At 43.1% G+C, this 16,216-nt stretch overlaps 1 protein-coding gene across 4 annotated transcripts in view; it reads left to right on the top strand.

Annotated features, from left to right (window-relative positions):
* Window positions 1-10,238, top strand: part of XYLB (xylulokinase) — a 51,582-nt gene extending 41,344 nt beyond the window's left edge. For all 4 annotated transcript variants that reach the window (XM_059162065.1, XM_059162066.1, XM_059162068.1 and 1 more), the window contains 2 exons: window positions 110-204; window positions 5,407-10,238. In XM_059162065.1, the coding sequence (XP_059018048.1) occupies window positions 110-204; window positions 5,407-5,484 (173 nt within the window). In that variant the 3' untranslated portion in view covers window positions 5,485-10,238. The remainder of the gene's footprint in view (window positions 1-109; window positions 205-5,406) is intronic.
* Window positions 10,239-16,216: the final 5,978 nt, after the last annotated feature.

Below are 16,216 nucleotides of genomic sequence, written 5' to 3'. Positions count from 1 at the left end.
ACCATAATCCCATTTTAGAATAGTTTATCACCCCAGAGATAAGATGCTATTTTTAGTTAATGTCTTCATTTGCAACATGCACTGATATGAAATGAGCTTTCCCTTCTAGGCCTTGCAGCTGGAACAGATGTGTCCTTTTCAGAGGTGGTGAAGTTAGCCCCAAATCCCAGATTAGCTGCTACCCCAACCCCAGGAGCTTCTCAGGTGAGAGACCTTCAGAATCTGGTCGTAGCCTTTGCATTGTGAAAACCAGCCACAGTTAACTCTTGAACAACACAGGAGTGATGGATGCCAGTCCCCTTGCAGACACAAAAATGTGCATATAACTTTTGACTCCCTCAAAACTACTAATAGCCTACTGTTGACCAGAAGCCTTACTTATAACATACCTAGTCAATTAACACAAATTTTCTATATTATATGTGCTATATATTACTATAACCAAATAAACTAGAGAAAAGAAACTGCCAAGAAAATAATAAGCAAAATGCATTTACCATTTACTCTATTGAAAAAAAAATCCACCTGTAAGTAGACCCACACAGTTCAAACCCATGATGTTCAAGGTCAACAGTAGGTTTGGTTCTTCTTTCCAAAAGGTAAGTTTGGCTCTGTCACTTAATGTTGAAGTTGATGTGTTCAGCTAATGGGGAAATCATCCTTTTGGGGTTTTAACTGTCAGGGAAACAGAGCAAAAGGAGCCAGGTTGTCAGCTGAGATTCACAGATACTGATGATTTTATAGCCCCAGGGGTCAGATCTATTGCTGGGTATGTCTTCAGTGTTCCATATGCCTCAGAACGAGCCCTTATACTTCGAGGGTTACAGAAGCCACAGAAGGACTCTGTCACTTAAGCATAAGACGTGCTGCATTTGTAGCCCTCAGATCTGAAGTCTGGATCCAACACAGGTGTGCAGTTCCCCAGGCCAGGAAATCCCCCCTTGTTACAGCTTGGGTTCTCTGGAAAGCAGACCCTGAGATGCTAATTGGGGTGCAGGACATTTATTGGAGGTGCTCTTGGGATCTACATCCGTGGAGGGGGAAATGAGGAGGCAGGTCGGGGCACAGTGAGGAGGTGAGCCATGGGGCAATCCCTGTGGAGACCTCAGCCAGCCCTAGGGCAAGTTCTGAAGCTGGGCTGACTCTTTGGACTCTAACCTAGCTAGGGTGAGGGGGCTGGGCCATTACACCTCATGTCAGCTGGTCTCCGTATGCAGTCCACCCCAGGATGGGGTAAGGCAGCGCTCTCTAGCCAAAGCCATCCCCAAAGGGGGCTGTCAGCTGAGGGCTGGACGCATAAGGCCTTTATTCTTAAGGAGCACTTTGGGTGGTAGGCCAATGCATCCAGTATGCCTCTCTTCCTGTTTGCAGAATGTTCTTGCAAAACATTCTGGGGCTGTGCAGACAGAGGGCGTTATTACTGATGCAGCAGGCAGTAGGGGCTTCATGCTTGTCCCAGATTGCCTTGGCCCTTAAGTGCCATGGGACAATATGGAGTGGGCCCAGGAAGATACTGTGCACGCACTGTGTCTGTGTCACAACCGAGTGACCCCAAGCTTAGGAAACTCCCAAATTATAAAGGACCTGCAAGGCAGATCTGCCCAACCTTTGCCCTCGATGGAAACATTTTCTGTACTAGCCTGGTCAGCAAGTAAATTTTCCCTCTGCCCTGAGGACGACTCTATCTCTATCTGCCAGTGCTATTTGCTGTATAAACATTGAAAAGATAGTCTGCAACAAAAGCTGTCACTGGATATGTAGACACATCATGGAGAATTGTCTCCCAACCTATCTTGGGCCAGAAGCTCCCCGTTTCTGGATGACCACAAAACCCACACATGTAGGTGTGCCCTAGCTTCTATTACTTTGTCCTTACGTTGTGTGTCGTTACCTTTAAGAGGCAGCTCAAGGCTATAGGAAGATCTCAACTGATATAAAGGACCGTTGCGTTTTCATTCTTACCTTGCCTGTCCTACAGCATGTGACCTTCATCTGACCTTGAGCAGCATTTCTCATCTCTGAGCCTATTCGTCTGTGAAGTGGGGATAACATCTGGTCCTGCCTACTTTCAACCCGCTAACTGTGAGGCTTAATAAGACTCCTTGGGAGGCACCTGGGTGGCTCAGTGGGTTAAACCTCTGCCTTCGTCTCAGGTCATGATCTTGAGGTCCTGCGATCGAGCCCCACATAGGGCTCTGCTCAGCAGGGAGCCTGATTCCCCCTCTGTCTCTGCCTACCTCTCTGCCTACTTCTGATCTCTTAAAAAAAAAAAAAAAAAAAAAACCTCCTTGGCTCGAATGGCTTTATTATGTAACAAGAAGTCTGACTGTAGTCAGGGGGCTGGTTCTGTGGTTCCACAATGTCGGGCTCTGGGTTACAGTCCCTGTGGTTCTACAGATCAGCAACGGACAATGGCAACATGATAACCACCTATGTCACTTACAATTTTCTAGAAGTCTCATTTAAAAATAAAAAAAGGAAAAATAAATAAATGACTAACTTCAAATATATTTTTTATCTAATCCAGTATGTCTGAAATACTGCCATTTCAACAGGCAGTAAGAAGCTTTTGAAATCTGATGGGCATTTAGTCTTGTAGCACTCATCTCAGTTCAAGTGCTTTCAACTGTATAAGACTTATAGCTCCTGTGTTGGGTAGCCCAGCTCTCAATGTGCTCCAGGTAACCCCAGGATGTCTGCAGCTGCTCCAGACATCTCATTCCCCACCCCACACTGTATCCATAGGCAGGACTGAGAGCCTGGCATTCAGCAGTCCCTCCTTACACACTTCTTGCTCATCAGGGAGAGAATCCTGGTCTGCTCTCAACTCCCAATAGGACCAGGCTGCCAGTTGGACCTATGGTCACACTTGGTTGTAAGAAAAGGCTGGGGTAGGTTCTGGCTTTTTTGTCCTCTAGAAGGAGACCCACGAGGGAGAAGATAGTTGGAGAAAGCTTTAGGGCGGCAGACAACTGCACGTGTCTCCTTACAGGTAGCAAACACTCTGTGTGTGTACCACCACCTTCCCTGGCTTGCCCATGACCAGAGTCCCTAAGGGCTCCTGGAACTCCATACCCTTCAACCCAAGGGCAGCATCAGAATCCTTTGGAATGCCAGGTTATAAGCAGCAGCAGGCTGTGTCTGTTGGTGGAATGACCTATTGGAGGTGGAGGACTGGTCTGTAAACTCCTTGGGAATGGGGGACAGTGCTCTGTGTTCTTTCTGTGGCACGTACAGCAATCAGTGTGCTCAATGGGAAACTCAAAACCATACCAGTGTTTTCTGCCTGCTCAGCTGAACATTGCAGTTTCCTCCTAACAGAGGAGGTCCAAGCTCTCGATGAGTTCTCTGTTCTCTGTCACCTTCACCAAGCTGCTCCAGATGCGCCCAGAGTAGGCCCTGGGTACATAATCAGTGACTAAAGCACTTGACTTTGGAGCCAATTAAGCCAAATGAAGGAGTGGGATTGGCATGAGCGAGTAGTGGCATTTGTGAGTCAAAAGGAAATCTGGGTCCCTTGGTTAAGTGTTGCTTGTCTATAAGACCCCATGTGCTGACCGGAAGTGCCCACATTTCTCAGGCAAGGCTTATTGAGTCACGGATGAAAGCAGCTTAAAAAAAAAAAAAAAATGATGGGGGAAGGAAGGTTAAGAAAAAAAAAAAAAAAAAAGAATATGGAGTTGTGAGGGGCACCTGGCTGGCTTAGTCAGTGGAGCACGGCACTCTTGATCTCAGGGTGCTGTGTGTGAGCCCCACATTGGGTGTAGAGATTATTCAAAAATAAGATCTTTTAAAAAACCCTTTTCCCTTATTGGTTTTTGGTTTGGGTTGATTATCCAACACACTGCATATATAATTTTGTAGCCCACTTAAAAAAAAAAACACTACAGTATAACATGAGTATTTATATTCTTTTTTTTTTTTTAAGATTTTATTTATTTATTTGACACAGAGAGAGAGATTACAAGTTGGCAGAGAGAGAGGGAAGGAAGCAGGCTCCCTGTGGAGCAGAGAGCCCGATGTGGGACTCGATCCCAGGACCCTGAGATCATGACCTGAGCTGAAGGCAGAGGCTTTAACCCACTGCGCCACCCAGGTGCCCCGAGTATTTACATTCTTAAAAATGAACATATACATTATTTTTAATGACTGCAAAATATTCTGTTTGGCCATAATTTACTTGTGATTTTATATGTCTTAGAGCAGTTGCTTCTAGTTTCTTTGTTTTCTGTTTTTGTTTTTACAAAAGATTTTGCCCATTTACTTGAGAGAGAGAGAGAACACGAGCAGGGGGAGCAGCAGAGGGAGAGGAAGAAAGAGGCTCCCTGCAGAGCAGGGGAGCCCGACGCAGGGTCTGATCCCAGGATCCTGGGACCCCAACCCGAGCTGAAGGCAGATGCTTAACCGACTTAGCCACCCAGGCGTGCCTTCTAGTTTTTAAATTACTGTATTGAAATTATGTGGGTAAAAGGTTGAGAAAACTTTTTCCTATTCTGCATGAGAATTTGAACTTTGGTTCAACTACTAGCTCTGTTTCCTTTGGAATGTCAACAGTATTACTATGCAACATCGCCGATGTAAAAATGTCCTTTAAGTGCGGCCCTGCATCTAGAGGGGGGAAAACCATATATGCCTGATGGGAAGTCATACTTAGGGCCTCCCTGAGCCCAGTGATGTCTCATGGGCATGTGTCTTGCCGGCGGAGTTGTTATAAGAGATATTCCCATGGGGCATGAGGTTTCAAAGCCAGGGTGCCTCTTGCACCTGTACCATGTGGATTTCACTCCCTTGCATCTGAGCTGTAGCATAGGGGGCAGGGAGACCCTTTCCTGGACACTGGTCCTAACTGCTGTTAGGACCACTACGTCGTCTTTGACTCAAGTTTGCTTCTCCAGTGTGCCGTACTGGTTGTACCCTGAGGGACAGAGTGTGTGTGGCCCATGGTGGTCTTAGGAGATTGGACAGTTAGTGGTATGGCACCCTACATTTAGGATGGTTTCCTTAGGAGAGCTTGTAGAAGTAGAATAACTGGGCCAAAGACTGGGCATTTTCAAGCCCTTTAATACCAATGTACAGTCAAGTTGATTTCCAGAAGGGTTGCACCACCAACTTCACCAGTTGTGCAACAAGATGGCATTTCCAGATATCTTCACCAGAATTTTTAAACATTTTGTAGATTTGATAACAAACTTTTTGGTCCTGATTTGCATTTTTTAAAAAACTTAAGCCGTAGGTTTGGGAACTACTAGCGTTTCCTCTTTTGTGAATTGATGCCTCCTTTCTTTTGCCAAGCACAAACGCTTTAATTGCAAGTACATGGCATGCTAAATTTTAAAATTGCAAGTTGCAAAGAGATGAGAGGCACCTCTCCCTTCCCATTCTAAACTGCTCTTTCTGCCCCTCCAGGTCTACGAGGACCTTCTCCCACAGTACGCCAAGCTTGAGCAGAGAATCCTGTCCCAGACCCCGGGGCCTCCAGAGTGAATTCCTCAGGCCCAGGCATCCCACTTTGAGACGTACGTGCTCCTCCTGGACAGCAGGGATCCTCTTCCCTGTCCGAAGTGACTCTGCCTACCCGTCTGACTCCTCGTGGTGCTGCCTGGAACTACCTGAAACCCACCTTAGCGCATCTCCCTGAATGTAAATGGGCTGTTTCTGATTCTGTGCCCTTGTGCCAGGGGCAGGAAAGCCTCTGTCTTCTCCTGCCCTTTATCTCGGGGGGCAAGATAAAGCAGTGAGTCTGGGATATATCCAGTAAAAATTGTGACTTTGCCTCCTTTCAAATGCAGAAGTAAAGTGAATACAGGGACCTAAATTGGGTGAACGGTGGAGACAAAGCTGTCCCCCCATATTCCGACCCCAGCAGCCTCTTCCCCAACTCTCACTCTGGCTTCTCCTCCTCAAACTGTAACCCACAGCCACCTGCCCCCTCCGTACTGTGACCCTGCAGTCCATCCTCCTCCTCCCCACGCCACACTGATCTCAGCTGCTGCCTCCCTCCTCATTTCAGAGTCTGAAGGGCTTCGTAGTAGCTTCCTTTCTTGTCTTTCCTTGCTCACCCTGTACCTTCCATCCTTGTCACCTCCCAGCATCTGCCCCTTCATCCTTCGAGATCTCTCCTCCCTCCCCACGCCCACCTTTTGTAACTCACCGCCTCTTACCCAAAAAGCTTGACAGGCCTAATGACCAAGCTTTCTGTCCCCCTTCCATCCACCCTGCCCACTGGCTGCCTTACTCCCCAGAACACCAGACCACTTGCAGGAGCCCTCTCCCAAGTGGTACAGGGTAGCACCTCTCTCCCTCCGTCCCTTCCTTCAGGAAGAATTGCCCTAATTCTGGATTTCTTTGATTCTGTTTCTGTTTTGTCATTTAACATATTCTCTATCTTCTGTATTCCCTATAAATTCCTATAAATTGGTGATTGGCTCTTCAACCTCCGTGCTATTGACCTGGAGCTGGGTAAGTTTTGGTTGTAGGGGCAGCGGGGTCACTGGCCTTGACCCACCAGATGCCGGTAACACGCCCTCCCCAAGTTGTGACAATCCAGAATGTCTCTAGGCATTGCCACGTTCCCTCCTGGTGGGGATAGGAAGACAAAATGGCCCCTAGTTGATAACCACTGACCTGGAGGCTTGATCTGATGCACATGTGATTATTTCCCTGTTTATGTCAGACAGCTTCCCAAGATGGTGGTGTGTTCTTCCATCAGGAGGCACATGTGTCTGGTGTTCTCTCATTTGAGGGATGTTCATGCCTAGCTCCATTAATTCACTAGGGATACAGTCTTGTTATTCCTCTTCATTTACCCGGGATTCTTCTATGTGACAGACATTTCCTATCGACTTACCCAAAAGAGCTAGGAGAGGCTTGTCCTCTGTTCACCAGTTTTCAAAATAATGGGTTGATTCCCAAGCATCGTCTAACAGCCAATAGTTTTTTGGTTTTAGTGCCAATAGGATACATCTGATATATTTGATGTATTTTAATCCATTATGGTAATTATTTCTGTCCTTGCCTTCTTTTTGATAGTCATTCTCTGCAACTTTTCTACTGTTTTCCTGATCTGCCATTTCTTACTTACAGGTACAAACGCTCTGTGTAGCCCTTAATGACCGCTGGGCCCCCAGTTTCTATCCTCATCCCTCTTTCTCTCCCATTTTGGCCTCTTTTATTGGATGATTTGGTCTCTTCTTGGGTTTCCACTACTTATAGGCCAGGAGCACTGATCTTTGCTTCCATCCAGAACTCTCCTTGGAGTCTACCAGAATTCTCACTCAGAGGAGTACTTCATACTCCACTTACCTTCCTTTGCCCTTCCCCAAACCTCCTCCTCTTGTGTTCCTGTTTCAGTGAATTGACACCACTGGTCATCCATCCATTGACTGAGGAACCCAAACCCCAAATGCAGATGTCCTCCCCCTTTCCCATGTCAGCCTCAGATCAGTCACCAAGCTGAGTTTGGTTATTCCTTTGTTAACTCCTAAAGCAGTCCCTTTCTCTCCTTCCCTCCAGTTTTACTTGGGGCCCCTTTATTCCATGCTCAAGTTATCCCAAAAGCTTACAGATAAAGTCCTGTGTGATCTGCTTCCTGCAGAGTCCCCCCAATTTTACCTTTGCTGCAGGCCCTTGCCTAAATTGGAACCTCAGTTAAACCAGACTACTTATGGTTTGCACCCGGGGTGGAAAAGTGCTGCAAACCGGGTCTGAGACCTGGTCGGTCAAGGCAGTGGATAGGTGGACATCAAAGGAAGAGACTTAGAAAATGAGTGGGACCAGTGGCTTCTCTTCGGAGAGAGATGAAGTCTTGAAAGGAAGCAGTGTCCCTAGCAGGCTTGGTGGATGAAGAAGAAAAAGAAAGCAGAAAGCTGAAGATAACAGCCTCTCGGTAGCAAGTCAAAGATTCAGAAGAAAATGGACAACTTCCCCACCCCTAGTTCCTAGACATTACTTATTAAAGACACTTTACAACATTAACCAGGTGGAAAAGATTCTCTTGGACCAAGAAACAGAGAAAGCCATTCGATCAATCCATTTTACCTCTGCCCCCAAAGAGTTGCGTGTTATTGCAAGCATGTCAACATAAATAGATCAAGGAATTCACTGTGTATACAAATACAGGAAGTAAACAGAGTGAGAATCATAACTTTTCAAGCCAAGGAAATACTCCAAAATAAAGAGAACAGAAGAGAGTAAACCATAACAACCCTCCAACATCTCTAAAATAAATTTTGGAACAGTTGTGGATAGGAAAGATACCACAGTTCGGAAAATTTAAAACTCAGAATAAAAATGAAAAAGCAACAGGAATATATGAAGAGAGAAATGACCAAGCTTGGGAAACAATTTGAGTGAAAAATTAAAATCATCATAGATAGGAAGACAAAATCAATAGAGATGACTCCAAGTATAGTAAAGCCTATAGAGGTTGGGAATGACAAAAGCTAAGAGAGCAAAAAATACAGAGGAAGAGCTGAAAAGGTACAGAATGAAAATGATAGGTAAAGAAGTAACAGGCAAAACTGGAGCTCCCAGAAGCTACCAAAAAAGAAGACAGTGGAATTGGTTAATAGTTAAAACTGCTCCAGGAGAGGGACGCCTGGGTGGCTCAGTCTGTTAAGTATCTGCCTTTGGTTCAGGTTATGATCCCAGGGTCCTGAGTTCAAGTCCTGTATCAGGCTTCCTGCTAGCCTGCTTCTTCCTCTGACAAATAAATAAGTACAATCTTAAAACAAAATAAAACAAAAAACCTGCCCCAGGAGAAATTTCTGAAAAGGCACAAAGAAGACCTAAATCTTTATCTTGAAAGGGCCCCTTTGTTACATAGAAAAATTGACCCAGAATGATGAATATCCTAGCAAACTATTAAATTTTGAAGGTGAGGGGAAAAAACCCCTCTGGGCGCAAAGAGCTAATTTCTTACAAAGGAAGGGTCAAATTGGCATCGGACTTCTCAAAAAGCAAGTAGCAATGGAGCAACATTTTCAAGAAATATAAAGAAAAACAAAGGAACTAAGAATAAGTGTTTTGTATCAAGCTAAACTGTCCTTTAAATATCAAGGATATGTATAAGTTTTTTCTTAAGATTATTTATTTATTTATTTGACAGATCACAAGTAGGCAGAGAGGCAGGCAGAGAGGAGGAAGCAGGCTCCCTGCTGAGCAGAGAGGCCAATGCAGGGCTCGATCCAGGACCCTGAGATCATGACCTGAGCCGAAGGCAGAGGCCTTAACCCACTGAGCCACCCAGGCGCCCCGGTATGTGTAAGTTTCAATCATGTGAGAGCTCAGGAAAATACTGTACTCATAACCCCTCAGGATCTTACTTCAAGACAAGTTTCAACCAACTAGGAGATGATTGGGGAACTTCAGCAAAAGGACTGGTGGTAAGCATTGAGTATCTAGTTTCAGATCTAAAACCAAAATGAAAGAGGAGATGGGGTGGTAGAATAGTATCAAATGATATTCTTTGAAAAGGTAGACGTCACAGTGGAATAAATGAAAAAGAAGGGAGAGGAGGAGGACAGGACAAAGAGGTCTTTGTTGCAAAGGCAGTGTGTACAAGGCAAAGAGCATCATTTAAAGTTGACAAACCTAACAGTTGGGGTTTAAATAAGCAAAAAGGAGACAAAAGGAGTATGAAAGGGTACAAGATAGTTACTAGAATAAAGATAGAGATCTCCCTTACTGCTCAAAGATACTATAATAAAAGCAATAAATCACATAGTGAAGAATAGCATCATACCCAGTAAATACAAAAACAAGCATAGAGTTAAATTACTAAACTAAAAGGCTCAACTCATCTATTTAAAAAAAAAGTTCAAAAATGAGCAAAGGGGAAAAAAAGGCAAACCAAGAAACAGACTGACTTTTTTTTTAGAGCAGGCTCCACACCAGCATGGTGCCCAGTGCAGGGCTTGAACTGATGACTCTGAGACCAAGACCTGAGCTGAGATCAAAAGTCAAAAGCTTAACCGAAGACTGAGCCACCCAGGTGCCTCAAGAAACAGACTCTTTAACTACAGAGAACAAACCGGAGGTTATCAGAGGGGAGGCAGGTAGGAGGATGGGTGAAAAGAGGTGATGGGGAGTAAGGAGTGCAGTTGTGATGAGCCCAGGGTGATGTATGGAAGTGTTGAATCACTATATTGTACACCTGAAACTAGTATTAGTTCTGTATAAGTTAACATGTATATGTATGTTACCTAACTGGAATTTAAATAAAAACTTTAAAAAGTTCAGATTTGCTTACAAACCAGCATCCTATTATCTGTTATTTACAAGAGACCTCTGAAGTAATTGATCCATAAAGGCTAAAAATTAGATGGGCAAAAATATAATAGGCAAATACAAATCATAAAAAGCAAGATTACAATATTGATATATGACAAAGGTAAAATTCAGGAGAAAATTAAATCGAAGAAGGACACTATAATGCTAAAAACCACAATTCACAATGAAGGTATACTAGTTACTAATGTTACAGCTCTATTATTTCATTTCTCAACATTAAATTATTTTCTTTGATTTCACCTATAGATTCCAAAAGAATTTGTATGTCTTCTGAATATATATCGCACTTTGCATCTTTTAATAAGGAATACTAATACATAATTGAGGTTATGCCTATTCTCACAGAAATTTGCCATTTATTATATCACAAAGAAAACCTCTAATTTCCACAAAATAGAGACAATACAGTCTTCTTTAACCACAGTGCAATAAAATGAGAAATGGGGGCGCTTGGGTGGTTCAGTGGGTTAAAGCCTCTGCTTTCAGCTCAGGTCATGATCTCAGGATCTTGGGATCAAGCCCCGCATTGGGCTCTCTGCTCAGTGGGGAGCCTGCTTCCCCATCTCTCTCTTCCAGGCACTCTGCCTACCTGTGATCTCTGTCTGTCAAATAAATAAAATCTTTTTTTTTTTTTAAAGATTTTATTTTGGGGGGCGCCTGGGTGGCTCAGTGGGTTAAGCCTCTGCCTTTGGCTCAGGTCATGATCCCGGGGTCCTGGAATCGAGCCCTGCATCGGGCTTTCTACTCAGCGCGGAGCCTGCTTCCCTTCCTCTCTCTCTCTCTCTCTCTCTCTCTGCCTGCCTCTCTGCCATTTGACAGACAGAGATCACAAGTAGGCAGAGAGGCAGGCAGAGAGAGAGAGAGAAGGGAAAACAGGCTCCCTGCTAACCAGAGAGCCCGACTCGGTCCCGATCCCAGGACCCCGGGATCACGACTGGAGCCGAAGGCAGAGGCTTTAAACCACTGAGCCACCCAGGCACCCCAATAAATAAAATCTTTAAAATGAGAAATGAATAAATATATATTTTTAAGTCTCACCTGGGGAAAGACTTTCTATGAATTACTCTTGGGGCAAAGGGGAAATAGAAACCAAACTTTCAGAGCTTTTAAAAAAAGATTGATAATTAAATCTGTGGAAATAATTAAAGCACTGATAGGTGAAATATAGCTTTAAAATACTATCACACGTGTCAATTATACTCAAAAATTTTAAAATACTGTAACATTGATAAAAAAGCAAAATAAAAATACAACTCAAAAGCAAAAAACAAAAACAACAAAAACCCCAAAAGGAATATAAGAAGTAATGATAAAATCACACATTAGGAAAACAGGAAAAAATAAAATTAATGAAGAGCATTTTGCTTATTTGAAAAACAACTGAGACACCTGCGTGGCTCAGTTGGTTAAGTACCCCACTCTTGGTGTTGGCTCAGGTCATGATCTCAGGTTGTCAGATAGAGCCCTACATCAGGCTCTGCACTCAGCATGGAGTCTGCTCATTCCTCTCCCTCTGCCCCCTCCCCTGATTGCATTTTCTCTCTCTCAAATTTAAAAAAAAAAATCTTAAAAAAGGTAAAAAGAAAAAACAATCAGAAGAGACAAGCCATTAGCTAACTTAAGTAAAAGGGGGAGGAAGAAATATCAAAAGTAAAAATACTAGTGAAAAATTGACATTAAAACAAAATAAATTTTAATTTTAAGGACTATTTTGTACAACTTGGCAAATAATTTGGTAACCTAGATGAAATGGTAACAACCTTAGGTACTAAAATGACTCCAGTAGAGGAAGTTTAAGCCTTTCTAGGTCATAAGGGAACTAGAAAAGATATTCAAAGAGCTGTAAGATGAAAAAGGCTCTAGTTCAGATGGTTTCACAGGAGGGTTCTACCAAACTTTCATTGTTCAGGTAATCCCTTTTCTACATAATGTATTCCAGAATGCTGGAAAAGAAGAAACACTTCCAGATTTTTATGAAGCAAGTATAACATTGATCCCTAATATTAGGTTGCAAAAATAACCCCAATTCTCCACTTATCCCTATATCTACATACTTGGTCATGAAGTTTTGCTGTGCCCTCCCTCTCTGACTCTGGGCTCAGCCATGCAAGTCTGGTCAATGGGATTTTCACAAACAAGGTGCAAGCATTGGCTTGGAAAGTCCTTATGCCATTGAGATTTCTCTCATTTTGCTTCTCTGCCTTTATTATGAATTATTTGTGCCTAACCTTGCCTGACCAAAGCCATCCTGGGTTAGTCAAGGTCACTGACTGTCCCAGACTTGTGAATGGGTCCAGGTGAGACCAGAAGCACTACCCAGCCAGGTCCAACCTAAATCCCAGCCTGCAGATTGATGAGCGAAATACATGTTTATTATTTTAAGGCATTAAGATTTAAAGTGATTTATTCACAGTAATAGATAACTGATACACAAATTGGTGCCAAATAAAAAAACTAATATCTGCAACATTGGAGCTGGGCTCTGGGTGGGGCTTGGAAAAATGGTGAGAAAATTATTTTAGGGGGCTGAAAAATGCAAAGAAACTGAGCACCTGTGGTAACTTGGAAGATAGAAAATGTACCTCCTGAACATTTGGGCTTGAGAAAAGACATTTCTAGGCAGAATATTGAAAATGTCAGCTGACTAAATTGTACAATTTAGATGGAACGTAAAGGTGCTAGAACAACAACTTTCTCATCTCCATTCCTTTAAGCCTACAAAGATATCAGACTTAATGATACAGCTTTAGGTGAAAACAAAATCAAGGGCTGAAAGACACTTTGCTAAGACCTCTGAAAGAATCAAGGCATCGTCTAATGGACTTTTCCAGTTGACTAAAATGACTTCCAGGAAATATAAGATTCTTGTCCCACAGTAGCCTGATACCTAAAGTATCAGTGACTAAGCCCAGAGGGCAAGTGATATCTCAAAATGATTGGGTATGGCTTTTGGTATAGAGAGTGGATTCAGATCAGACACAGAAGATCCACAGAACATCTTTATGGAGCTATACTAATAAAAGTGACATCAACCTAGATTAGAAGGGACTAAATGTAAAAAGACTCTGGGCCCCCAACTTTCTTTGGACAGGAAGCAGACTGAGGAAGTTATTCAGAAGACATGTTTTCTAATGCCTTCTTCAGAAGTGTCCAAGGAGAGCAATGCAAAGTGAAAGATGTAGAGGGTGAAACCAGGGGCCATGGAGAATGATGGACTGGATGCCACTTTCAGTGTCGCAGATAAACTCTAAAACGGCCCGTAATGTATTCACACCCTTGTGTTACTCCCACCTCCTGAATGTGAGCAGGACCTGTAACTCTCTTCTAATAAAAAATGGCCAAGGTGATGGGGAGTCACTTCTGTAATTATGTTACCTCTGATTATAACTTCTATCTTCCTGGCAGGCTCTAATGAGTCTTCCTTGCTACCTTTGATGAAGAAAGCTGCCCTATGGAGAGACCCATATGGCAGGGAAGTGAGCAGCTTCTGTGTAATGATCATCAAACAAATGAGGCCCACAGTCCAGCAATTCACAAGCAGCTGGATCCGCATGACTTTGGAAGTGATTCCTGCCCTAGCCAAGCTTCAGATGAGACCTCAGCTCTGACCAACATCTTGATTATAGCCTTGTGAGAGGTTCTGAAGCAGAGGACTAGAGGACCCAGGTAAACCATATCCAGATTCTTGACCCACTGAAACTCAGATAATACATGGATGTTGTTCTAATCCACTAAGTTTGTGGTTATAACGGTAGTTACTACTATGCAGTGTTAGATAATTCATACATCCAAGGAATGAAGCCTTAATCACAAACCATTCCCCATCTCTAGATATACATTCCGGGTGGGACTTTAGAATTGCTATGGGCAAGTGACGGCTATATGCTTTCATCCTTACACTTTCCAAATGATAGCACTTTTGCAATGATCTTGCACTTGTTTCTACCCACTTATGTTGGTTATTTGAGAAGCAAGTAATTTGACTTTTTGCTTCATATGTCTTTGGACCAAGACTAGGCACAACCGGGGTACCTGGGTGGCTCCTCGTTTGAGTGTCCAATTCTTGACCTCAGCTCAGGTCTTGATCTCAGGGTCGTAAGTTCAAGCCCTGTATCTGGCTTTGCGCTGGGTGCAAAGTCTGCTTCAGATTCTCTCTCCCTCTTCCATCAGCCCTCACTGTGCACAAGCACGTGCTTTCTCTCCCTCTCAAACAAAACAAAACAAAAAAACAACAGTGGGTACAACCAGACTTTACTTAGATTGTGAAATCCTAAACCTGATTGAGATTTTTGCAGCGCTTTGGGATGGGAATGTGTATATTTTACATATGGGAATGGTGTGTATAACTGGCCATGAGGGAAAACTGAGATAGTTGCAGAAACACCCCCACATTCCTCATTGTGTTCATATGCTTTGTTGCACAACTTTGCCACGCTCTCCTATTCGGACTCAGGACTGGTTGTGTGACGGGCTTTGGCCATGTTTGTAAATGAGATGCAAGCTGAGGCTTGAAATAACTTGCAAGAGTGAGTTTTCTGTTTCTTGCAAGAACAGCATTATTATGATAACATGAGAAGGTGACAGACACATGGAAAGAGCCTGGTTGTTCCAGGTGCTCCAGCCAACACCTGGCTGAACTGCAGATGTGTATGCTCGCCCAGCCCGTATCAGAATCACCTCAGTCACAGGATCTATTGCCTTTTACTGTTGTAAGCCTCAAGCTTTCCAGTTGCTTGTTAGGCAGCATTATTTTAACGATAGGTAACCACTACAATACCTAACCTCATAACGATTACACAAAATAAGAAACTACATATCAATCTCTCTCTCTCTTTTTTTTTTTTAAGAATTCTGTTTTGGGGGGGTGGGTACCTGGGTGGCTCAGTTGGTTAAGTGACTGCCTTTGGCTCAGGTCATAATCCCAGAGTCCCAGGGTCAAGTCCAGATTGGGCTCCCAGCTCCATGGGGAGTCTGCTTCTCCCTCTGACCTTCTCCCCTCTCATGCTCTCTCTCACTCTCTCTCTCAAATAAATAAAATGCTTTAAAAAAGAATTAAATAATTTAAAAGAATTCTTTTTTTTTTAAAGGATGTTATTTATTTCTTTATTTGACAGAGAGAGACATGGTGAGAAAGGGAACACAAGCAGGGGGAATGGGAGAGGAAGAAGCAGGCTTCCCGCTAAGCAGGGAGCCCAATGCGGGGCTCGATTCCAGGATCCTGGGATCATGACCTGAGCCGAAGGCAGATGCTTAATGACTGAGCCACCCAGGCATCCCCAGTATCAATCTCTTATTAATATTAATGAAATTATTAGCAATTTTGTCAAACTGTCTATGATTTAGTAAAAATCATATTTATAAATGATGAATTTATCAAATATTGGATTAATATCAGTTAGAAAATCCCAAATGAAAAGATCAATAAACAGAAACCAATAGGGCATTGAAGATGATCTGTCATGATCAAGTGCAGCTTATTCCTGAGTGGTCCAGTATTAGGAAATCAATGAATACAGTTCCCCATTTTAATAGACCTAAGAAGTCAAACAATTTGATCATAGCTGTTGAAAGTCTTTTGACAAAATTCAACACTCATTTCTGATTAGGAAAAACACACCCACCCCTGGTACAAGGCAGCATCAACTTAATGAAGAAACACTAGAGGTATTCCTGCTAGAATCAGGAATAAGTCAAGGAAGTCCACCACTGCCACTACTATTTAATAGTGTATTAAAGTAGTAGCCAGTGCAATTAGATCAGACAAAACCAAAGCATAAGAATAGGAAAGGAAGAGATAAAACTCAAGAGAATCAATGTTAAAAATAATGCGAATAAGAAAATCCAGTAAAGTAGCAGAACATCGTTTTTTAAAAGCAGTGTTGACATATGTAATCAATAAAAAGGATATGTTGTGAAGGACAAGAGC

The sequence above is a fragment of the Mustela lutreola genome, chromosome 2, assembly GCF_030435805.1.
Source record: "Mustela lutreola isolate mMusLut2 chromosome 2, mMusLut2.pri, whole genome shotgun sequence".
NCBI classification, from domain to species: Eukaryota; Metazoa; Chordata; class Mammalia; order Carnivora; family Mustelidae; genus Mustela; species Mustela lutreola.
This window is presented reverse-complemented; position numbering and strand designations above follow the sequence as displayed.